The 23,742-nt window shown below is 54.9% G+C and overlaps 2 protein-coding genes across 6 annotated transcripts in view; one reads left to right on the top strand and one right to left on the bottom strand.

Moving 5' to 3' along the window:
• NEURL1 (neuralized E3 ubiquitin protein ligase 1) overlaps positions 1-13,103 on the top strand; it is a 76,350-nt gene extending 63,247 nt beyond the window's left edge. Inside the window, exons 4-6 of the mRNA XM_037064014.1 lie at positions 5,257-5,946; positions 10,065-10,211; positions 10,741-13,103. Coding sequence (XP_036919909.1) covers positions 5,257-5,946; positions 10,065-10,211; positions 10,741-10,979 — 1,076 coding nt within the window. The 3' untranslated portion in view covers positions 10,980-13,103. The remainder of the gene's footprint in view (positions 1-5,256; positions 5,947-10,064; positions 10,212-10,740) is intronic.
• Positions 13,104-14,319: 1,216 nt separating this feature from the next.
• The window catches only part of SH3PXD2A (SH3 and PX domains 2A), a 225,695-nt gene continuing 216,272 nt past the window's right edge, over positions 14,320-23,742 (bottom strand). For all 5 annotated transcript variants that reach the window (XM_037064009.1, XM_037064010.1, XM_037064012.1 and 2 more), the window contains one exon: positions 14,320-23,556. In XM_037064009.1, the coding sequence (XP_036919904.1) occupies positions 21,592-23,556 (1,965 nt within the window). In that variant the 3' untranslated portion in view covers positions 14,320-21,591. The remainder of the gene's footprint in view (positions 23,557-23,742) is intronic.

Raw genomic sequence — 23,742 nt, 5'->3', positions numbered from 1 at the left:
TGCCTCTCACTTCTGTCTGTCAGTCTAAACCCTCTTGTCCTTCAGGGCCCAGGTCAGGTTTTGTTTTTTCCAAGATGCTGTCTCTGACTCACCCTGAAACAGGAAGGAGGACTGCAGCCTGAGTTGGAGAGGGATGTTGATCCTAAAAGGGGTCTTTATCCTAAAGAGGAGAAGGCTCATTTTTCTTCTGAAGAAGGCCCCAAGGGGTAGATACAGGATACACAGGGACCCATGCAAGGAGAGGTTTTCAAATAGTCATCGTTGTTCAGAGATAGGGAGGTGGTGACCTTCTTGTCCCTAGGGGTATTCTAGCCAAAGCTGGGTGAGAACTTGGCAGAGAGAAATAGGTTTCCTCCTCTTCTTTAAGGTCCTGTCTAACCTGAGAATCTAAGAATTTTTGTAGTGAAATTATATTCAAGTATTTTCATGCCTCCATGCTTCAAACCATCTAAGGGCTATTGGCTCTCTCCCGGACCCCTGCCCAGGCTCAGGCGCACTGTGGGTCAGTGAGTGGGTGCCCTGTGTGCCACCCTGAGGTGAGCAAACCCCTGGCCCAGGCCTCCCTGCCCTTTGCAGGACCTGGTTGTTTCTGCCCTGCCCAGGGGGTCTGCAGAGCCACCGCCAGGCACCAGATTAGGCAGGAGCTGAAGACGAGCAAATGCCTTCCTGAGAAAGGGGACAGGAGAGGGGGCCAGCTTAGTAGCTTCTCCCACCCCTCCCCCCATCATAAAACCTCCAGAGTAGGCAACCGTGCTCTCCAGGCACAGATTACATAACTTGTTGCTTCCAAATGTGGGGCCATCCCACTGCTTGGGGTTATAGGTTGCCTGTCTGGTTTTTCCATGCTGTCTCCCAGGGCTCAGTCCTGGGCTGCGGTTGGTCCCATGGTGTTCTCCCCCAGCTTTGGGAGTGGGGACCCTTCCCTGACCTCTCACTTGGTGTCGGCTCACAGAGCTGTGACCCTGGCTGTTCCTTTGGAGGGGGCTCTGACCCGCTCCTGGGTCTCAAGTTTCATCTATTTCAGGGCCCTGGCGCAGCTGGGCACACCGATGGGTGGTTATTTTGGAGCTTGCTGGTGGCCTGCAGCTGCTGCTGACCTCAAGGGGTGGAGGGGATGGGAGAGAAGACGTGGTCGGGCTGGGCACTGGCCCCAGGGATTCCGTTTTTCGCTGTTTCCCAGCATCTCCTGACTCCTGTGCTCTTTCAAGCACAGCCAACATTTTCCGGCCTCTTCTCCTTTCTCTCCATCCCCCATTGTTTCCCCTTCCTTTTCTTCTTTCTCCTTAAATCTCCCCTGGTAGGTTCTCCTTCCTGGTCTTTAGTCGGTGAGGTCATTCAGTGATTTTTGTCTTGGGTGCCATGGTGACTGCTCTAAAGTCTGGCATTTGGGTGCAAAAAGTTCATTGCCTGCGTGCAAGTGGACCTGACTTTGGTTGGCAAGCTCGACCTGAGCCAACACTAATACCTGAAATTTTCCAGTACCCAGGAACCAGGGGCTTCCCACGCTACCTCCGACCCCTGTGCTAACACCGAGAGGCAGGTATCGTCATGCCTGTCCTCTCTGTGAGCGATCCAAGGAGGAAGGCTGCTCACCCACAGGCCACTGCCAAGCGCTGGATCGGACATTGAAACCCATCCTGCCTCCCCCAAGAGCCCATGTGCTTTCTTCTCAGCTGCCTGGCATGTAAATGATAATAACAGTGGCTCGTTTTAACCTAGTGATTATTACTGTGTGCCAGGTACCTACTAGGTGCCCCGTGGGCCTTATTCCACTTCATCTTCGCAGCATCCCTTCTGAGGGGAGTGTGAGAACAGACTTTGTACCAGTCGATAAATGCTGGTCTCCCTTCCTTCCTGCTCAGCTAGGAAATGGCACAGCCAGGATTTGAACCCAAGCTGCTGACTTCAAAGTTGTTGCACTTATGCCCCTCCCTTGCTTCCCAGTATACGGAGACTGGTTACTAAAAACCCTGAACTACTCTTCGGTTGCGTTATTAGAAGTATAGTGCATTTATCTAGGGAGGTGGTGGCCACACTGCTTTGAGCTGTCAGGGTACCTCTGGAGTCCGGAGTCCGGCTCTGTTCATTGTCTGACAGGTGGGAAGGCTGTGTGAGGACTCTGAGTACTCCCTGAAGAAAGCTGTTTTCAGTGTGGGGCTAAAGCAGTGGGTATAAATACAAGGAGGTGCATTTTAGTTTTAAGAGAAGGAAATACTTTTTTAAAGTCAGAGGAGCTCAACAATGGCACAGGTCGCCTGGGAGGTAGTGAGCACCCAGCAGTGGGCACATTCCCGTGGAAGGGGACCCCATGTTCAGGTAGGAGGGGAAGAGACCAGGATAATGCACACCCAGGCTCACTCAGACTCTGTTTTGAGGGTCTGCCGTGCTCCATGGGCTCCGACTGATTGTCCTGAGTGTGTGGGGGCGGGGAGAGGAGTGTGGGGGTACCATGTGTGGGGGCCCCTCTGACAGCCTTGTTCCCTTAGGCCCTGGCTGGGCATCTCTGAGCCCTTGTTTCTCCTCACTCCACTGTCCCTGTCCCTTCCCCTCCCTGTCTCCAACCCTCTGGAGTCCTCGAGGCCACTGTCTAGAATCCCTGAGGGGTTGGGGAGCAGGGCGTGTTCCCTGTGGTCCAGGTTAACCCACAGCCTTCCCTAGGTCTCCACTTTGTCTCCTGTGCCTCCCCCTCCTGCTCAGGCCCCCCTTGCCTCTGCCTCTCCACAGCCCCCTAGCCTGTCTGCACCTTCACTGTCACAGGGTCAATTCCCTGGAATAATCGCATTTTCCGGTCGGCTCCCTTCTCCTTGCCAAGCACGATGCTGGGAAATCCCAACCAGCCAGGCCCCAAGAGGCTTCTCCAGAGAAACAGGGCACTTAGGGGAGGGTCAGGCACCCTCTCCTTGCTGGAGCCCAAACCCCACTGTCCCTGGAAGGGGCAGGGGGCTGGTTGGGAGAGGACAAAAATAGGGAGGCCTCAGAGACTGTCTCTAGGTTCAGCTAGAGCTGGGTCCTGGCCTCTGCCAGCCATACCAGTCTAGCCCCCCAACTTCTGCTCTCACGCCGAGCACCCCAGCCATCCTTACCAAGTTCCTGGAGAGAAAGCCGATTCCTCCCATGGGGAGGCTCAGAGAAAAGACTCCCTGTGGGGGGTGGGCCCATGATGTGGCCCATGGTGGCATTAGCCAGATTTGGGCACTCCCACACTTGAAGGGGTTCGGTAAAAAGAAGGGCCTGAAGTAAAGACTGGCATCGGGAGTCGGACGGACCTTCCTCAGTCCTGGATGTGCCTCTTGGCCCCTGGCACACGATGCCTCTGAGCTTCATCTGAGCAGTGGGAACACCTCCAGGGGAAGCTTTGAGGACGAAATGCAGGCAGGATGCATCGTTCACGAGGACTTTCACTATAAACCACAGGCTTTACACAGCTGGATGTGACTCAGCCATTAAAGAAATATGGTGTTAGCCTTGGCCGGGTGGTTCAGTTGGCTGGAGTGTCTGCCCGTACACCAAACACAGTTGTAGGTTCGATCCCCAGTCCGGGCGTGTGCCAGAGGCAACGGGTTGATGTTTCTCACATTGATGTTTCCCTTTCTCTCTCTCTCTCTCTCTCCCCCTTTCCTTCCCTTCCTCTCCCTCTAAAAGCAATAAAAACATATCTTTGGTGAGGATTAAAAACTATATATACATAGTGTTAGAAACATAGTCATTGGCATGAAAAAGTATTCACAACATAATGAGCAGAAAAGATAGCTTTGAAAAGGAAATCTTCATAGCAGTGTTCTTAGTCTGGAGTCTATGCCTGTGGACGGCTTTATGTGATTCACAGATGCTCTAAAATTATCCACAAAATCTAGGGAGAATGTGCAGTTTTCTATGGAGGACATAGGTCAGAGTTATCACATTTTCAAAGGGATTTGATACCCATACAAGGTTAAAAACTACAGGTGTTTGGTAGCATGATTCAATTTTTGTCTTAAAAATGTAAGCAAAAATTATATTTAAAAAAAACAAGACGGCAAGGTTATGCACCCAAATATTCATAGTATTTTTCTCTGGATGGCGGGTTGACAAGCAATTATTTTTCCTTTTTGTTGAACTGTCTTTTCTACAAAATGCACTCTGTATGGCTTGTATGATTAAAAAGAGACAGGTTTTGGTTTCCTATTAAGTCACTTTCAAAAAGGATAGCTTGGATAAATTTGCTCAATTTCTCTCAGCTGCAGTGTCCTTATGTGGCAACAGTAACTTCAAAAGGTAATTGCCGGGACAAGATGAGACAATTATGCAAAGTAGGGCTGTCAGCAGCGCATTCAACACGTTTATTTACTGCTTGCCTGCGAAGTGCTCAGACTGTTCTAGTTGCCGAGGATAAAGAGAGAGGGCCACAGGAGTTAAATTGTAAAAATATCTTTTATAAGCGTACCATTTAGAAGCCATCATGTTTTCTAATATTTTTTTTACCAGGACCCCTGTATTTGAGTCCCTCTGTGCGCAGTGGCCCAAAAGAAATGCATGAGCAGGAGTTCGTAGTATAGAAAGAAAAAGTTTAATTGTGAGTCGGTAATCCTCTAAAGACCCAGCTCCCCAGTGGAGTCTAAGGTACAGATTGTATAGGGCAAAAATCACAAGTCAGGGCGTGTGTGTGTGTGTGTGTGTGTGTGTGTCTTGCTCGTGGTGGTGGTGGGGTTGTTCCAGGTTGTGCTGGAAGCTGATTGGTCGAAAGTGAGGTAAATGCAGTAAATCCTTCCTTCAGGTCTTGACAACAGCGTTGAGGTCAACGACTTTGAGGTTGGCTCTGGCATCCCTCTGTCTAGTTTCATGGAAAAGTAGCCAGGAGGTGTTTCCACCTTAGGGCTCTGGAGCTCAAACAGAACTTACTTCGAGATGTTATCTTTAGCCTGTCGGAGGTGCAGCCCTTGTGACCATTAGGCCCCTGCTATTGTCTTCTGCTGCCTCCTGGTTGAGGGGAGAGGCAAAGTCTACGGAGGCCTGTAGAAAGAGGTGATTTCTAGAGCTAGGATTCAAAACCCTTGCTTTCAATTTCGGTGTCTTTCTTTCTAGCCTTAATCCTTTGCTTAAGCAAGCAGATGTTCTGCACAACTTTGGTTGCCCGTTTGTGCCTCAGTCCTGTGCATTTTCAATGCCTTTAAAAGTCCAGTGTTTTGTAAGGCTGGTTGGAGGATGGGCACAGGCGATGGAGACTGACTCCTTCGTGGCCCGCCTGATGGTGCCGGTCTCTCCCCTCCCTGGTCACAGACAGCGAGCTGGTGCTGCCCGACTGCCTGCGGCCGCGCTCCTTCACCGCCCTGCGGAGGCCGTCGCTGCGGCGCGAGGCGGACGACGCGCGCCTGTCCGTGAGCCTGTGCGACCTCAACGTGCCGGCGGGGGAAGGCGACGAGGCCACACCGGCCCCTGGTTGCCCCATCCCGCAGAACTCGCTCAACTCTCAGCACAGCCGCGCTCTCCCAGCACAGCTCGACGGCGACCTGCGCTTCCACGCGCTGCGCGCCGGCGCGCACGTCCGGATTCTGGATGAGCAGACGGTGGCGCGCCTGGAGCACGGGCGCGACGAGCGCGCGCTCGTCTTCACCAGCCGGCCGGTGCGCGTGGCCGAGACCATCTTCATCAAGGTCACGCGCTCGAGCGGTGCACGACCCGGCGCGCTCTCCTTTGGCGTCACCACGTGCGACCCCGGCACGCTGAGGCCTGCCGACCTGCCCTTCAGCCCTGAGGCCCTGGTGGACCGCAAGGAGTTCTGGGCCGTGTGCCGTGTCCCCGGGCCCCTGCACAGCGGCGACATTCTGGGCCTGGTGGTCAACCCTGATGGCGAGCTGCACCTTAGCCACAATGGCGTTGCTGCGGGCATGCAGCTGTGCGTGGACGCCTCGCAGCCGCTCTGGATGTTCTTCGGTCTGCATGGGGCCATCACGCAGATCCGCCTCCTTGGTGAGTACCCCCAGCCACGTGCCAGCCTTGACAGTACCCCGAGGCTGGCCTCCCCTGGCCTCCCCTGGCCTCCCCTCTCCTCCTCAACACATCCAGCATCGAGTGTTTCCTGGAAGAGGGGCCTGATCGGTAGGGAAACACAGGGGCCAGCCCATCATGACGAGTTGCCAAGGAGCCACAGACACTGAAATGAGTTCTGGGTGGGACTCCATGATCCTCACATCTCACCAGATGCACCCTGGGGTGGGGAGAGGATCTTGGATGTTTGAGTTTCACTTTCAGAATCTGATGAACACACATTCCCCAAAATACGTAAATGCTATAAACAGTCCAGGTACACACACTCTGGTGGCCACTTCAAAAGAGAAAATAGTGTTTCCACCAACGTTTAACTTTTGGGGGCTCAGTTTCCGTTTCTCCCAAATGCTAATAAAGGCTTCCATCTTTAAGTTGGTTGTAGGTCCAAATAAGAAAAAGAGGTTGCTGTGTCATTAGCCAAGTGCCCGTGTAGAGTGGTGGGTTGGGGGACCTTTGGGGAACCCCTGAGCAGAAGGCTTTGGAGGAAGTGGGGTTGCAGGAGTCTGAGCTGTGCTTTCCTGGGTTTGAGTGGACAGACTTGGATGTGGGGTGGGTATGCCGTGTTTCCTGGAGTGTTCTGGGGGTTAGTTGTCTGTTGAAAAAGAGCCCTTGGGTGAAAAAAGCTTGGGAGATACAGAGTTTTTAGAAAGCGGGACTTTTTAAAAAATCTATTTTATTGATTATGCTATTACAATTGTCCCATCCCCCCTTCACTCCCCTCCACCCTGCATGCCCCTCCCCCACCATTCCCCCCTTTCGTTCATGTCCATGTGTCACAAGATTTTTAGCTTCTACATTTCCCATACTATTCTTGCCCTCTCCCCTGTCTATTTTCTACCTACCATCTATGCTATTTTTTTTCCATCTATGCTATTTATTCTCTGTACCTTCTCCCCCACTCTCCTCCTCCCACTCCCCTGTTGCTAACCCTCCATGAGATCTCCATTTCTATGTTTCTGCTCCCAATCTAGCTCTCCTCTTAGTTTGCTTTTGTTTTAGGTGTGGTTGTTGATAACTGAGTTTGCTGTCCTTTCACTGTTCATATTTTTAATCTTCTTTTTCTCAGATAAGTCCCTTTAACATTTCATATAATAAGGGCTTGGTGATGGTGAACTCCTTGAATTTGACCTTATCTGAGAAGCACTTTATCTGCCCTTTCATTCTAAATGAAAGCTTTGCTGGATAGAGCAATCTTGGCTGTAGGTCTTTGGATTTCATGAGAAAGCGGGACTTCTCAGAGCCTTTAATATGCAGTATGAATCTGTAGGGAGGGAGTGGTGGTGGTTACAGTGTGGTTATCTGAAACCAGTTTGACCAGAAATTGGTCAAGCAGTTTTTTTCACAAAGCATCCCTTTGGAGGAGGGGGTGTCCAACGTTTTGGCATCTGTGGGCCACACGTTAAGTACATTGTGACACAAAAATCACCAAAAAGAATCTCATAATGTTTTCAGTAAATTTACGATTTTGTGCTGGGTCACATTCAGAGCCATCATGGGCTATGGGTTGGACATCCCTGCTCTGGAATCTTACCCCCGAGTGAGCAGGTGTCCATGCCTTCCAAATGCTGGTCTGCTAATCGCTTGCAGTAAACTGGGCTGGTTTCATTGGACTCACTTGGAGAACCCACTAAAGTATAGATTCTTGAGTACCTTCAGAGATTTTCATCCTGTAGAGCAGGGGTATCAAACTCACTTTCACTGGGGGTCACATCAGCCTCGAAGTTGCCCTCAAAGGGCCAAATGTAACTTTAGGACTGTGTAAATGTAACTATTCCTTAACAGTTAAGTGAGAGCTTGGCGCTGCCGCTGGGTAGAAACAAGGTGCTGGGCTGGATAACCCAAGGTGGAGGGCCGGATTCAGCCCGCAGGCCTGTGCTATAGATCTTGGGTAGGTCCTGGGCATATGATTTATTATTTTTTAAGCAAGTTTGCTTAGGCAAGTTTGGAGACCCCTGAGCCTTACAGACCCCAGCCTACCCCTCACCCCAGCAGGCTTCATAGGCAAGATAACGTGTATGTGTGTGTGTGTGTGTGTGTGAGCACGAGTTACACTGTAAGATTGGCTGGCTGTGTGCAGGCACATGTGAGCAACTAAATGCATACATGTGTGTGTGGAGGTAATGCTGTTGGCAAGTGCAGGGGTGTGTGAGAAATCAGATACAACCAGTGGGAACTTCCTACTCTGTTCCAGAGACTGAATGAAGATGGCGTTAGAAATAAATTTAAAAAGAAACGCGGCTGGCGTGGCAAGAAGTTAGGATTGGGGGAATGTAACTCAGGAAAGAGTGGAAAGAAACAAGCGAGATGAAAGACATCAGGAAGGAAGGAAGGAAGCTGGGGGTGAAAACTCAGGATGGAATAAAAAGAAATCGGACTCAGGTGCAGACAGAAATTGGGCTGAGGTAAAGAGATACTTGGGTAGACTCACCAGAGACACGGCTCCTCAGACGAAGCAAATTACGTAAGGGCAGGGCACGCGCTTGCCTCAGCGCCATCCAAGAATAGATAAGTAGCTTTCTAGGGAGGCGTCTGTTGCCCAAAGGGCTTACTTGACTGGAGCAAGGAAGAAGCTTAAGAAAAGAAAATCGGGACTTAAATGTCTCAAGAGGTAAGTGGCTGAGATGGGCGTTGAAGTGGAATCATTCAGAATTCAATATGCTAAATGGAGTGTTCCTGAGCTGTTTGGAGAATTGGCCGTCTCCACCAGCAAGCTGGCGTTAGGGCACCCTGACTGACTCCGAAAGAAAAACAAATCAGGGCAGTGGGTGCAGGGGACTGTTTACCTTATAGAGGAATGCTTTGCTTTGTTGAAGGCCTAAGTATTACTGAGAATGGAAGGCTATTGGTTCTTTGACTCCAAAACTGTAGCCAATTTCCTAGTTAATGGTGAACCACTCGAAGTATTCTCATTAAAGTCGGGAATATGAAAGGGATGCCTTTCAGTATTGTTCTGAAAATGCTAGTCAGTGCAATAAGGTAAGAAAAGCAAATAGGAGGTATGAGTTTCTACAGGAGATAATAATTAACTTGAAAACTATTAACACTAATGAGAGAAATCCTCTGGATATCTAGTGAATGTTCCTAGAAACAATGACTAATGAATGGATTGGAACAGATAACTAATAGTAGAGTACTTCCTTGTATGTAGGGCACTGTGCCATGGGCAGATACGATTTCCTGCTCTCGGGAAGCTCATGGTTTACCTGGAGAAACAAAGCTGCATTCCCGGCCAAAGGACAGATCAGACCCCAGTATCTGTGGTTGTTTGACCCTTTGCATGTGGTGTGCGTGGCTGGTCAGTGCTACGGAGAATACTGTGGTGGCGGGGGAGGGCCAGGGCTTCGCAGAGGAGGGGATTTGAGGTGAGCTCCCAGGAGGCTCTCTGGATAGTTAGCTTTTGGGGGCAAGAGCTCTGTGGGTCTTGTCCCCAGCTTTGTGTGTACGCAGGGTATGGTACCTGGTAGGCCCTCAGGGAGGGCTTACTGGAGGGAGAAGGGAGGGGTGGGGAGAGTGAGGAGCTGACGAGGGAGAGGTGTGAGGGAAGGAGGGAGGGAGTGTGGCACAGACTAGTGTGGGAGATGGTGCAGGGCATTTCAAAGGGGCCAGTGCGGAGGAGCAGGTGGGCGGTGTCTGGGGCCAGTGACGGAGAGCACAGGGCCCTGCACAGGAGGGGGAGGTGAGGCGAGGCAAGGGGAGGGCGGAAGGGTGGTTCTGGGCGGGAGGCGGGTGAGTTTGTTCCCTGGTGTGGGGAAACCTGGAAGGTGAAGGATGCATGGCGAAGGGCAGAGGTGGGCTTCCAGGCAGGGGCTTGTTTGGAGACTGCTGGTGGGGCAATGTCAGAGGACCCGTGGCCCCCCACTTTGTAGGTGGGAGTGGAGTGCTGGGGCGGGATGCCTCACCAGCCCGTGGAATCCTGCCCCGAGCCCAGTGAGACTGCGGCACCCACGTTCTCTCCTGGGAGCCTGCTGGCGGGGCAGAGACCTGAGCTCTCTCTGAGTGGGCCTTTGAGTTGCTAGCTTCCCCTCCTTTCCTTCCTGCAGGCTCCACCATCCTTGCCGAGCGGGGCATACCATCACTTCCGTGCTCCCCCGCCTCCACGCCAACCTCGCCCAGTGCCCTGGGCAGCCGCCTCTCCGACCCCTTGCTCAGCACCTGCAGCTCGGGACCCCTGGGGAGCTCCGCTGGAGGTAAGTGGGTCGGCCTTTCTGGCTTGGTTATGTCTGTACCACACCCCCGGCCCGAGACCCTGGCTGAGGAAGGTGTGCCGCCTCTGTGCCAGAGCTGGGGCCCTGGGGCAGTGGGCATGGGCCCAGTGAACCCTTGTTCGGTGGTGATTTCTGGAGAGTATCCCATCCTGTCCCCTACCTGGGTACCATTCTCCAAAGGACTTTTTTTTTTAAAGCACACAGGGAACACCAAAGGATAGCTCAGGTGGGACTTGCCTTAAAAGATCTTACCCCCTTTCTCCCTCCATCTGTGTTCCTCCTTTGTCACTGCTGCGTGGGTACCCTGGCCCCTGGTCTGAGAGCGGAGGGCCAGCCACGGGGCTTCCCAGAGCACACCCCTCTCCTCTTGGGTGCAGGAAGCTGGGCCGTTGGAGTGGACAGGCAGCTCTGATCAATGGCGGGGGAACGGGAGGCCAGGGTACTCTCTCCCTGTGAACCTGGGAGTGGGCCGGACCAAGCCTCCCCTTGACTTGGGTCCTCTCACACCCAGGGACGGCCCCCAACTCACCGGTGAGCCTTCCCGAGTCACCAGTGACCCCAGGCACAGGCCAGTGGAGTGACGAGTGCACCATTTGCTACGAGCACACAGTGGACACGGTCATCTACACGTGCGGCCACATGTGCGTCTGCTATGCCTGCGGTCTGCGCCTCAAGAAGGCTCTGCACGCCTGCTGCCCCATCTGCCGCCGCCCCATCAAGGACATCATCAAGACCTACCGAAGCTCCTAGCCCAACGCGGTGCCCCACCCCACACGCCCACCTCCTCAGACTCCGGCCCAGCTCCAGCCAAGGGGCACACCAACAGGGGCCCTTCTCTGCTTCCCCACTTTGGAAAACTCTTCTTCCTTCTCCATTAAACCTGAGACTCCTGAAGGTTTGGGGAGCAAAGGGGTATCATGCTGGGAGGTGGCGGCGGAAGCAGACTGCCCAGCAGACGGGAGGGAAGGAGTCCACGCTGTGTCTGCTTCCCTCTCTCTGCACCCAGCTCTTCCCTTCATGCCGAGGGGCTACGCTGGGGTCTCAGTCTGTCCCAATCCTTCCCTACATGGGACCGACTTCTAGGAGGTCCCTCTAGCCCATGTGGCACCTTTGTGAGAATTAGAAAGCGTGTCCCTCCCTCTGGGCAGATGTGGCCCTGAGCCAGGGCACGCGGCTTGGCTAGTGGAGTATGGACCGGACGTCAGCCTCCGCTCGCTCCCGCAGCCCACCGCCTGCGTGTGGTGCACAGCCTGCTCTGCGGCAGCCCTGGCAGGTGGCCCCTGAGCTTCGGCCTTACTCTGACCTACCCCACCCTCTCCCTCTTCCCTGTCCTGTGGCCCTGGCAGCCCCAGGGAAAGGAGGCCAGCGGCTCCCTTCCCCGGGGCAAGCGGCAGTCTCTGTACCATGCCCGTCTCCCGCTCACCCAGGGTGGGCAGCGTGTAGGCTGCAGGCGGCCCCAGGTTCCGAGTCCCCGGCCCTGTGCCCTGGCAGGGATGCGGAGGCCCCATCCTGGCTGTAGCCTTTGTGCCCCAATCGTCTGGCCCCCTGGTGTGGCTGGAGAGCAGGGTCTGTGGGCTGTCGGGGTCTCTGGGAACAGGTTTGCGCCTGCTCTCCGTGACCGGCGGGCCTCCTGCATCTCAGTGCTGGCCTGGGCCTGGGCCTGGCTGAGGCTGAGCTGCTGCGGCATCCCCAGGAGGGGCCAGGGTGCGGGGCTGGCGGCAGGGAAGTTTCTTGGAGTAAGCCAGCGTTTTTCTTTACTTTAATTAATTTATTTATATGGAGTTTTGGTGGAGGTGCGTTCCCGGCCCTCAGGCCCCTGGAAGTGCTGCCCTGGTGTGCAGGATGCCGGGCAAGAGCGGGCGGCGTTTTCCGGACTCTAGCCCGAAAGTCCACAGGTAGCTCTGCTCACTGTTAGTCAGAACGCCTTAAAAAGGGGCGGAATTATGGACACAACACACCTGGCAGGTTGTGTCCATTTTACATCAAGGCAAACTGAGGTCCCGTGATTCCCTGGGATGGGTGGCTCACGTAGAGCCATGGAGTGCCCCTCCCTGGGCTGCAGCAGGCTCTCACGGTTGGCTCTGACACGTCCGGAGGCTGGGAAGGCTGAAGGGGGGAGCCTGTTCTTAGGCCTTCAACCCCCAGGAAAGATGAGAGGGAAGGGGCTGGGACCCAGCACCTCTGGGTGGTTATTTCTGGTTCTGGGGAGAGGGGGTGCCCCCGCCTGCTCTTAGGCTTCAGGTACCCTGCCTCTCGCCTCTGCCCTGACTGCCCTGTCCTTATAGGCCAAGGGCTGGGGCCAGCTCTCAACAGTCTTGGCCTAGTCTCCCTGCAGCCTCCCTGCCCTCTGCCCCCTCAGGATGCCTTTCACATCCATCCGAGACCGCTTCTCCCAGTGGCTGGCAGAGCACGGGGTTCTGGACCTGGCGACCTACTGACCAGCTGTGCCGCCTGGCTGGGTCGGAGCACCCCTCTCCGCCTCGGCTGCCACCTCTGAAAGGGTTGTTTGGGGAACGGGGAAGACTGTGTGACTCTTTGGAGTTGTTTGGTGAGGGGCTGTGATGGGGTACTGCCGTGTGTTGTGGTGGGACAGCAGTGGGGGCCAGGATGGGCCTTTGGGTAGTTCTGCTGTGGTCTCCCCAGGTTCTGACCCTGGCCACCCCTTCTGTGGGGGTGGGGTGGGGGAGGTGGTGGCCTCATTTTGTCAAGGGTCCCATTTCTGAGGCAAGGATAGGTCTTAAGTGCAGGGGCTGCCTGGCCTGAGGGTGGGGGAGAGGAAGTCATTGTCCCATTGTCTGTGAGTATGGGGGTGACTGCTGCCTCCTTTGTGAACTCCAGTGGCTGTGGTTGTCAATAAAGGTGATTTGTACCAGCCCAAGGACTGTGCTATGCAGTGTGGTGGGCGGGGTGGGGGTGGGGGAGCACCAATGTGTGTGTGGGCCAGATGTAGGGAGTGAGAAGTGGGGGCATTGGTGCTGGAGGGCTGGTTGTTGAAGGGAATCAACAATCAGGGTGGACTCCCTGGAGTAGGGGGCTGGAGCATGACCTGGTGCTTGGACAGTGGGGTCCAGAATGCCAGGTGAGCCTTGTGAGTTGAAAGGGAGAAACCACTGCCATCTAGTAGCCTCAAGTCCCTGGGATGTCGAATCCCAGTGTTTGCTGGGGCAGGAGCAGCAGGAGTCTCTGAGGCCTGCTTTACTCCATCTCCCCCGAGCTGGGCCCAAGCCTGGCCGGCAACGCCACCTAGGGGCTAGTGGAAGGATGACAACCTTAGGTCCCCAGGTATGGTGCTGAGCTCCTCTGGGACAGGGCCTCCCCACCCCTGGCCCCTGCCCCTCACCTGAGTGCCCATTGGAGGATGCTGAGGCCTCTACCAAATGGGTGGCACAGCTGGGCAGAAAAGGGAGGCCTCTGGCCAGAGACTTTTAGAGAAACTTGCTAGATGAGTACATCTGGCTGGGTGCCCTGCCTACATCAGGACTGCCCAGCCCTGTACTAGAGTCCAGCAAAAGTGGGGAGGGTGGGGGGCTTCAACTGAGGGACCAGCTAGGCCGGCTGGATGTGGGTCTTTGCCCCCGACCCTGAGATCTGCATCTCTTTCAAAGCCCTGGTGCCATAGCCCAGAAAACTTCACCAAGGTGAAGGCGGTGCAGGGGGAGGAGCTGGAGCAGGAGTCTCACCAGCAATGGTGAGAACTTGCCTGCCCTGCCTGCCCCAACACACACACACTGTCCTGGGGCCGGATCCTGTAGTCCATTCTGCACTGGCAATAATTTTGCCATTCAGCTTGGGCGGCGGGCGGGGCGGGGGGGGAGTGGTTTCTGGCATCAGGGAGAATTAAGAGGTGATTGATTCTGTTCAGTTAAAAAGGCCAAAAACTTTATTTAATTTTCAGGGAAATACAAGAAGATGCATGTAAACATAAACAAAATACAAAACAAAACAACCCAAATCTTACAGTCTAGAAGCATGCCAAGACAGAGTTTTTCTGCAGATCAGAAAATCCCGTCCAAGTGATAAAGGACACCTGGAAAGTGGCAGGTCAAGGGCTGGGTCCCTTCCCCAAGGACACCGCTTTTTTGTGATGAGAACAATTAAAAACAAAACCCATGATTAAAAATACTAGAAACATGGAAAGAGTTTAGCACCACCATGGATCCTGGAAATTTTTTAGCACTCGGGCTGACTGCACTGAATTCAATGTCCTTTCCTTCAGTTTCTCTGCTGAGGGGGGTGAGAGGGAACCACCTCCTCCTGGCTCCCACGGAGCCCAGCAGGAGCTGGGAGGGGCCAAGTGGACACCACGGGAATCCCCCAAGTTCTGGAGCCCAGATACACCGAGCAGTTCACATGCAGCCATGCAATCCACAAACCCACACCCCGGGGCCCGCCATTCACACCCACGCCTGTCGGATGCCACCTTCCTGTGGACTTCCGTGACCAGACCAGGTGCAGACTCAAGAACGGTGGCTCTGTTTACCTTCCTTTCTCTGAAATAAACACGAGCAGTGTGCCAAAGGGCGTGCTCGCGGATGAGTGCGCATTGGACCCCCACTTCTAAGTCCCTCCAGTGGGGTGGGCTCAACAAACTGAAAAATCACAGGTGTCATCAGGGATACTTGAGAATAACCCTGGGGTCCTAGACCCCGAGGCTCCAGTTCGGGGGTGGTGAGTCCTGACTGAGTGGCCCATTGGGTCACTAGTCTCTGTTTCAAGCAGTTTGAGCGGCTAGCTCTGGACTGGGCAAAGGAAGGTGGGCAAAACCAGCTGGGGACCTGGGAGATGGATGAGTATGCTGGAGCCAGAGCCTCCAAACTCCAATACAATTTGTTGCTGGTGACCTCCCCTCTCCACTAAGCAATTCAGTGGCCATTCATTGAGAAACTGCCGGGGACCTGGCTTGTGGCACAGCAAACAGAGGAGCAGTTTCCTCTGGCTGCCCTTCCGGCCAAATCCTGGGGCCTCCCCAACCTGCTCTGGCTGGGCTTTGGGTGTTGAATCACTAAATGCCCTCCTTACCTGCTCTCTCCTTCCTGCAACATTCAGAATCGACTGCTTCCTTCTTTAATAAAGACAAAACTCCAGACTCCAAACCCTCTCTCAGCCTTCTCACACTTCCCTCTCTGCCTAGAAGACATCCTCTTCCGGAATCTGCCTTCCCAGGGACAGGACGGTAGTCCCAGACACCCCAACATGCCACACGTGCACATACTCATCTTGCCGACGTGCCTCTCGCTCACTTCCAACGTGCTCGGTCCATCCTTTTGCTTTAACACAATCCCTTTCTCACCTCCTGACGTCCAGCCCCAATAGCCAGATGGAACTGGGGGCAAAGGAGGGACCTTTAGCGTAGGGACCTGTTTTCTAAGGCCACTGAGTTCTAGGGCTGGGATGGGAGAGGGGGCTGATTGTCAAGGTCAAGTGCAAACTTAAGATTAAAAAGATAGTATTGGGGTGGGGGAGGTCTCAACCTTACAGGTGGGTTGGGATCAGGCGTTGGAAGGTCGAGCACTCTACGCAGTGTGTAAGCGCCAACGTGCCCAATTTCTCGGCTGGGAGCCCAGGTGCACAGGACAAAACTGCTGGAGGAAAGTCAACATCAGTGGGACTGTTTTTCCTGAAATGAGGCAATAGGTCACTGACCCCAACCTTCTGATCATGCAGCATGAGAGTCAGAGACGCTACCCTACACAGGGATCAAGATTTAGGCAAAAATCTCAGTAAGGTCGAGGGGGATCCCTCCACACTGTTCCCATGGTGTCAGACGGGCCCAAAGTCTGGACTGAGGTGCTGACGTCCACGCACGGCTGCCTGTTGCACACACGGTGAGCCGGTTCTCGCTCCAAACAGCCTGCCCGCCCTCAGAAACACAGGCACTGAGGGCCAGCAGCTCCTTTGTTACAGGGGCTTCCCCGGGGTTGGCGCACATGGCAGTCGGTGGGAGCCAGGCTGCTGCCTGCAGGTGGTGGCCCAAAAGATGCACCTTAGTGCTCCCACGCCCCGTGGTGTCTCCCACACCTTCATGTGGGAGCTGGGACGATGTCCTAGGCTGCTTCTGCTAGATCTGTTAATGCCAGTGTGAAGTTTCCAACTAAATACTTAATAAAATAATTACAAAAAATAAAAGGTAAAAAAGACACATTGCACTCTCCAGCCAGAATTGTGTGTGTGAAGAACACACACTTGCTGCCAGAAGCTGTGAGTCCCTGGGGGCCTGCCCAATGCCAAGGACGTGTACAATGGAGACAGCTTGCCTGGTGTTCTGCTTCTCCAACCCCATTTTATTTAGTTCAAGTGGGAAATTATCAACACTCACACACCTGTGCGCGCGCACACACACACACACACACAATTTCTCAACAGCACGCGGCCCTCAAAAAAGTGAGGGAATCTTAATTCTTTAGCTATGTGGATGGTTCTCTTTCCAGAGAGCTCTGCATCAAGATTCTCAAAGGCTCTACACAGACGTACACACTCCACGGAGACACCCACGCACGGGGCCACCGTCCCACTTGGCACATAGATCCACGTCTGCACGGAAGTTCACCAAACAGAAGGGACGGAGCAGCGAGTGCACGGTACTGGAGCGGGAGGGAACGAGCGACCGAGGGTGTCCTCTGCAGCGCTCCGAGGGCTTGAACCCGGAGGCTTCCCATCCTGCTGCTCTCTACCTGTGCCAAGTTAGGAAGGGGCCGCTTTGGTACCTGTTGTGGACAGTGCTGTCCACAGAGACATGAGTAGGGCCCTGGGATGCTTCTCCAAGACCCTCTGGGGACTGTTGGGGTGTCGAGCAGAGGCGGAGCTCACTCCTCGGCCGAAGTCATTGAGATGAATGGGTGGCCCGGGCTTAGCACCAGGCCCAGCTGCAGGCCTGTGGGCATCGGCGTCTCGCTGGGATATATCTCACAGGGCTGAAGGCACCTGCCTTCCCCAGAAAGATCTGATTACATCTAGGGTTCCTGCCCATGAACTGAACTTGAGGTTACACAGTTTTAGAAAGACTCAAACATACATCCAAAGGATCATGGCCCAAACATCGGGAGACGGGGTGAGAGAGGGCTGCTAAGACTGTTTTAGGACAGCTCTTTCTGAGCAGCTGGCTGGCAAACGGAAACGAAAACAAGGAGCAGTTTCTGGATGTCCTTGCTCTGCTCTGCGGGTTGGGGCCCCCACAGGTCGAGAGCCCCATGCTACTTCCCTGAATCCCTTTCTTCTGGGTGGATGGCACCCAACGGAAAAAGGGGCTGCCTGCTGGTGGGGACCCCTGCCACCTTGCCAGGGAAGCAGGGCAGGAGGGGAAAAAAAATCAATACCCACAAGGCCGCTTGTCTGTTCCACGGCTCTGACTTCTCCCAGTAGCCCTGCCTCCCTCTACCAACAGAGGGGGCCACTGGACCTCCCGCCCCCATCCCCACAAGCCCTGGCCTCCCTCTTGATAATATTGCACGTTTCCTGTCTCTCAGATTGTTTTCATTTTCGATTGAGAATGCAAAGTATTTGGAGGGAATAGGGGAAGTGAGTAACCTTAAAGAAATAATATATTAGTTAAATACAAAAAAGTAGGGGTTACCTTATCTTTTTCCCCTCCTTAAAAATAAAACAAACTACCAAACCAAGGTCTAACTTAAATAGTTCTACGCCTATTCTGCAAATACTAGTAATATGAAAATAATGCTTGACCAAAATTCCTTTGTCTTTTTTCCTTAGATGATAAGAGTAGTAACATGCCTTGCTGAGGAAAGCGATGGATAAATGCCAGTAAAATATGCTGCTCTAACATCTGAAAGTGATTAAAATGATTCTATATAATGCCTTCGTCAAGAGGAAGGATTGAGGAGGAACAGAGGCGGTTGGGGCCAGGCTGGGGGTGGACGGGGCCGAGGGCTGGTGAGGCAGGGCCCGGCCACAGCTAGGAGCAGATGGCACACCTGCTGTTGAGGGCCCCCCTCCCAGCTCCCTCCCGCTGCCTCCGTGGTCCCTTGGCTGAGTGGAAATGGCATGGCGGGGCCAGGAAGCCCAGCCAGGCCCGCTGTTACAAAGTGGCAGAGAGATGAAGACATTGTTTTCCCCTTGTAATAAAAGAAACAGTCTCTCAATGGAAAGAAAAAGCACCAATGATGCATCTTCAGGCATTATATAAACCTCAATAATGACCTCAGAAGGGCTCATTATGATTAAAGTTGCAGTATACAGCCATACAATGTCATTTCACATTTTCAATCGAAACTAATGGAAAACTAGGTTTGGACACTGCTGAGATTTCATTTTTCTTTTTCCTTTTTGAGTCCGATCTGGTTTTCCTCCAGATGGGTCAGAGCCACAGGCCCCTCCCTCCTCCACCTGCCCCCAGCAGTACCCTCCAACATCACAAAGCAGCTCAGTAGCTCTAGGGGAAGGCCCTCTTGCCCTGGGGAGGGCTCAGCGTCCAGGGGAACGAGGCCTGGCATCCCCTGGCCATGTTGGAGAGGGACTGGCATGCACCCTTTTTGCTTCAAGTATTAATATTCTCTTTCAGTTTGCAGGGTTTGTGCTGTGCTGTGTACTAGGGGGTGATGGTGAGGGGCGAGGGGCAAAGATGGGGCATGGCAATCCCTGTTCACTGCCCAAATCTACACGCTGCCACCAGGTGGCAGCATTCCCCACGTTTCCTGGACGCCTGAGCAACTCCCAGCCATCCTTAGGGCTGGGTGCCACAATGTAAACACGATGACCACACAATAAACTCTAATGGGGGCGGGTAGGAGTGCAAGCATTGATGCAGTGTGTGTGTGTGGGGGTGGGGGGGTCTGCCATCCAACTTAGCTATGTGATTTTGGGAAAGTCGTTTCCTGTCCTCAGGCTGCAGTAACAGGAAGGGATGGGATGGCGTGACCTACGAGGTCACTTTTAATGACCATCACTTAGAGCACTGGGGATCAAGGAGAGAAGGTCCTGGGGGTGTGGAGCTGGGGGAATGTGGGCCCTGCTGGTGGTAGAGAGCCCCTCAGGGCAGTGCAGACAGAGGAAGGGCAGGGAAAGACAGGCGCTGGGGAGCGCTGTGGCCCAGTCCCACTGAGATGCTCTGTGCTTGGCAGGTGCGCCCAGCACGCCTTCCTGGCCTGGCCGTCGCGATGCGGATCGAACTGGCTCAGTGCAGACGTCTGGGGAGTGAGGCCTCTGGGGCCTCGCCCTGGGAGACAGCTCCGTGGAAGGTCCTTTCACCCGACAGTCACTCTACTTTTAAATTTTATTTTAAATAATCATAAATTACTTTTTTTCTTTTAATAAATATGTGCTGCTTAAAAATGAGAAAAGTATATACTGCATCTTTAAGTAATGCACTTTGCTCTCTGGGTTTCTTCCCATTCTACCTTATTAAAGTGCATTAATTAAAAAAAATAATGAACCACTTCTTTATCATTATTGTTCAAAGAAGTCCAAATAATATTAATAGGAAGACACTAAACCACTACTATTAGTACTGCAATCTAGCAGATTAACTCAACATCCTGCTCCATATAATACTGTCCAGCAGAAGAAAATAACTAATTTCGATTTTAAACAAAATCACAAACAAAACAAAAGGAAACAAAATCTCACCACGGCCCTTTAACAAAGAACACGAGCAGTCTGCTGCAGCTGCCAGGCATCAGTGTAGGGATGGAGGAGGGCTGGGGGGGGAGTCCCAGGCAAGGCCTTGGGGGTCGGGAGGGGGCGGATGGGGTACTGAGGGCATGAGACGCTGGGCCCCATGCTCATCTTCAGGCAACATGTACTTCCTGGGTGGGAAGCAGGGGTGGAGAGAGGGCCTTTCCTCCCTTGCAGGAAACACCACCCCTTAGCGCGGGATTCTGGCAGCTGAATGACGGCTGTGAGGCCTGATCTGTCCGAAATCAAAGGCACGTGTGGAGATCCACTCCCAGCAAAGGGTGAGTCCTTGGAAAGCCGCTTTGGCTTCTGGAAGGTCCCCTTGGAAACATCAACAATTGCAAGACCCAGAGTTGACAGGGACTCGATTCTCTCACTTCTATCTTTCCGGGGGCACTGCCCCTCTGGAAGACCAGGACAGCTCCTGGCCCCGGGTTCTCCTTCTTGGGTAACTGCGGCATCGCTTGCAGGCTGGGGGGTGGCTGGTGGTTTTGCTCCAGTCTGGCCCAAGTTGTCCAGCTGGGGTCCCCTCAGACCAGGAGCGGGGCGATGGCCGCTTCTCCATAGTTTGCATGTAAGGCTTTCAGTCCTGCCCAAGCGGGACAATGTACACAGAACGGCGGTCACCCAGTGGCCTGAGAGCCACCTTTTCTCCTGAACAAGCCCCTCCTCCCTCCTGGGGTTGGGCTTCAGGTGTCTGGGACCCGGGGCTTCTCCAGTCCCGGTGCCTCTGGCAAACGCCGAGCTCCAGAACTGTCCACACAGCGGAAACCCAATGAAATGACTTCGGGGAAGCATGTCAAACGCGACCGAACAACCTCCCTGCGAGAGTGCCGCAGGGAAGGCCGTCCATTACCCTCCCACGAGGCCGACCGTCCCTAGGCCCCCAAACAACCCCTAAAATAAGAACAAAACCCAAGGCCCAACATAAAAGCCCCAAATCAATAAACCTCTCCCAAAACATGCACAAAAACTGCGCACCCAGAAATGTCCAAAATGAAGTCTGTGCAGACTGTGAGGAGACACACAGTGCTGCCCATCCCCTGCAGACCGGGCCGGCGGTCCCCCACGGGTGCCCCAGGCAGCGTGGGCTCTCTGCTCACGGTCAGTGATGGCTAAGAAAGGTGGTCCCTGCTGGCACCTGGGGAACTGCTTTTTCTTCAACAAACAGACACTGACAGTGGCCTGGCCAGGGAGGGGCAGGTTGAGCTCATAGGACATGCGTCCAAGCCCCAAAGCCAGTGGAGTCTTCTGCCAGACCACCCATGCTGGGTGGTGGTGGCCCCTGGACAACAGGCACAATTCACAATGACAGGTGAGGACGATACAAGGGCCACCTCTGGTGACAAGGTGCTGGCAACTGGAACCGGGCTATGCCAGGGCAGGGCACGGGAGGCCCCTTCAACCACATCTTCCCCAGATCTGCAGCCACGGCATGGCTGGGGTTTCTCACAGCGTCCGTCCCCAATGGCACTGAGCCCACCAGCAAAGTCCCGATGGTGCACGCATGGGGCTCAGCTGTCTCACCTCTGGTCCCAGGCCTCCTGCTGAAGGTGGCCCGCCACCGGACCTTACCTTCCAGCTGAGGGACAGCCCGGAGGAGATTATCCTCATGGTCACCCCTTCTGCAGGGTTTAATGTGGCCCTCCCCCCACCCCCCTCCCATTTTCCCTTTCCCTATTGTCTTCGTTTCGCCCCTCATCCACCCTCAGGCAGACAGGACCCATGCCCCCCGTTAGTTCTTTTTTTCCAGGTAGTTGGAGGGCACCCAGCCTTTGAAGGGCCTCGCCCCGTCCAGGATCTGGCAGTACCACCAGCCGTTGGGGTTCCTCTCCAGGACCTCCATGGACACGCCCTCCTGGAAGCCGGCCGTCTCCTCGTCCCCCTCATAGTCCGCGATCGAGACATACACGTCTTTGAGATTGTTGTGGATGAACTGGGACTTCTCGATGGGCTTGGGGCGCACAGGGGACACGGGGATGCCATTGCGCCGGGCGGGCAGCAGGGGTGAGTCTGAGCCCTGGCTGGCGGCCCGCTCGGGCAGGCGGCCCTTGGCCTCTGCGGCGGCCGAGCGGGCGGCACTGAAGGAGGAGTTCCGACGGACGCCTCGGAGGCCGTCGCTGGCTGTGAGTGACTCGTTCCTCCGAAGGGCGCAGGACAGGTTGTTGTCCTTGGGTGGTGGGGACACGAATACCGACTGGGGCCTCACTGCCACCTGCCGAACGCCATTCCTCATTTTCACCGCCCCAGCACCCGAAGTCTTGCTGAAGCCCCCGGGGGGCTTGGAGGGGATGGGGGGCGTGGCCCGCTTGCTCTGGTTGACGGTGTTCAGCGCTTGGACCCGCTTCTCGATCTTTTCCAGGCTGTCTGACTTGCCCTCCTGCTTGCCCCTGGTGGTTACTGCGTCTGGCTCTTTGCCAGCGGGGTCCGGTGGCTCGTTCTCACCCAGCACCAAATAATGGGAAGGGGCCCAGCCCTCCAGCTCCCCAAACCTCACATACCACCAGCCGCTTTCCAACTTCTCAAGCACCCGCACCTCCACGCCTGCGGGGAAACTGATCTCCGAGTCCTGGACCTTCTGGTAGGCACTGCATGTCGTGTAGGAGGCGGCCTGCCCTTCCGGCCCCTTCTTGGTGGGACCCGGGGACGTGGCGGCTGGGAGGGTGATGATGTCAGCTGAGCCTCTCCTGGACCCCTCGTTGGGACCCTCGGAGGCTGCCTGGGGGGGCAGCTCCGAATCCTCACTCCTGGAGCCCTGAAGACCTCCCCGCAGCTGGCCTGTGGGTCTCAGCTGGCGCCGTAAAGTGCTGATGTCCATCTTCTCCTGACTCTGGGACTCCGCTCGGTTCAAGAATGGCTTGGGCCGGACCGATGGCTTGGCCCGAGCACAGGAGGTCAGGCCTGCCTTCAGGTCAGCGTCCTTCTTTGCCCCGACCTTGGGTGTGCCACGGATGCCCGCGTCCGAGGCAGAACGGGGCTTCAGGTCGCTGCTGTGCTTGGACAAGGAGGATGAGGAGGAGGAGGAGGAGCAGGTGGTGTTGATGGTGACGGACGAAGAGAAGGAGGCAGAGGAGTGGGTCTTGCCCAGCTCTGCCTGGGCGTTCTTCTCGGCCTTGAGCTTCAGGAGCGAGGAGGACTTGGGGGAGTCTGATTTGGGGGAGTTTTTCCTGGCGAGGGACAGCGGGGAGCCCCCTGGGGAGTCGCTGTCCCGGGAGGAACGCCCGGCTGACAGGGTGTCCTCTGCACATGGCCGGAAGCCCTCATTCTCGTAGATGGTCTCCTCTTCTGGGGCCACATCCTCTGAGGATCCGCCGACTTTGAAGCGGGCCCGCTGCAGCGAGGAGGCGGGCGAGGGCCTGCGGGGCTGGGTTGGCCGCTTGTCCCCTGAGCCTTTGTCCTCCGTGGGCTCCTCACTCAGCTCTGGCTCTGAGTCAAAGCCAAAGGCAGGGATGTCATACTCAGGCTCCTCGTACTTGAGCTTCAGTGGGGAGCCCTGGCTCTCGCTAGTGCCTGCCGGACCCTCCTCAGCCTCCTTGGGCTTGCTGGGGGGCGCTGGTGGGGGTACCTTGGGCCGGGTCAGTGTGCTTGTACGGCGGCTCAGGTTGGGCTTCTTGCGCTTATCGATGTAGGATGCGGGGGCCCAGCCCTCCTTCTCACCGATCTGCACGTACCACCAGCCACCTGAGTTCTTGTCAATGACCTGGGGGAAGGGACGGACAGGCCAGTGAGTGGGGAGGATTACTCGGACCCTGTGATGTGCCAGGCTACAGGCTTCATATTCCGGCTCCAGGAGACATTATCTCCACTTACAGATGAGCAGACTGAGTAAGTGGCCCAGGACCCCATGCAGTAGGTGATGGGCTGGAATCAAACCCAGTTCTCTATT

The sequence above is a fragment of the Sturnira hondurensis genome, unplaced genomic scaffold, assembly GCF_014824575.4.
Source record: "Sturnira hondurensis isolate 20B ecotype Veracruz unplaced genomic scaffold, ASM1482457v3 Scaffold0014854, whole genome shotgun sequence".
Taxonomy (NCBI): Eukaryota; Metazoa; Chordata; class Mammalia; order Chiroptera; family Phyllostomidae; genus Sturnira; species Sturnira hondurensis.
This window is presented reverse-complemented; position numbering and strand designations above follow the sequence as displayed.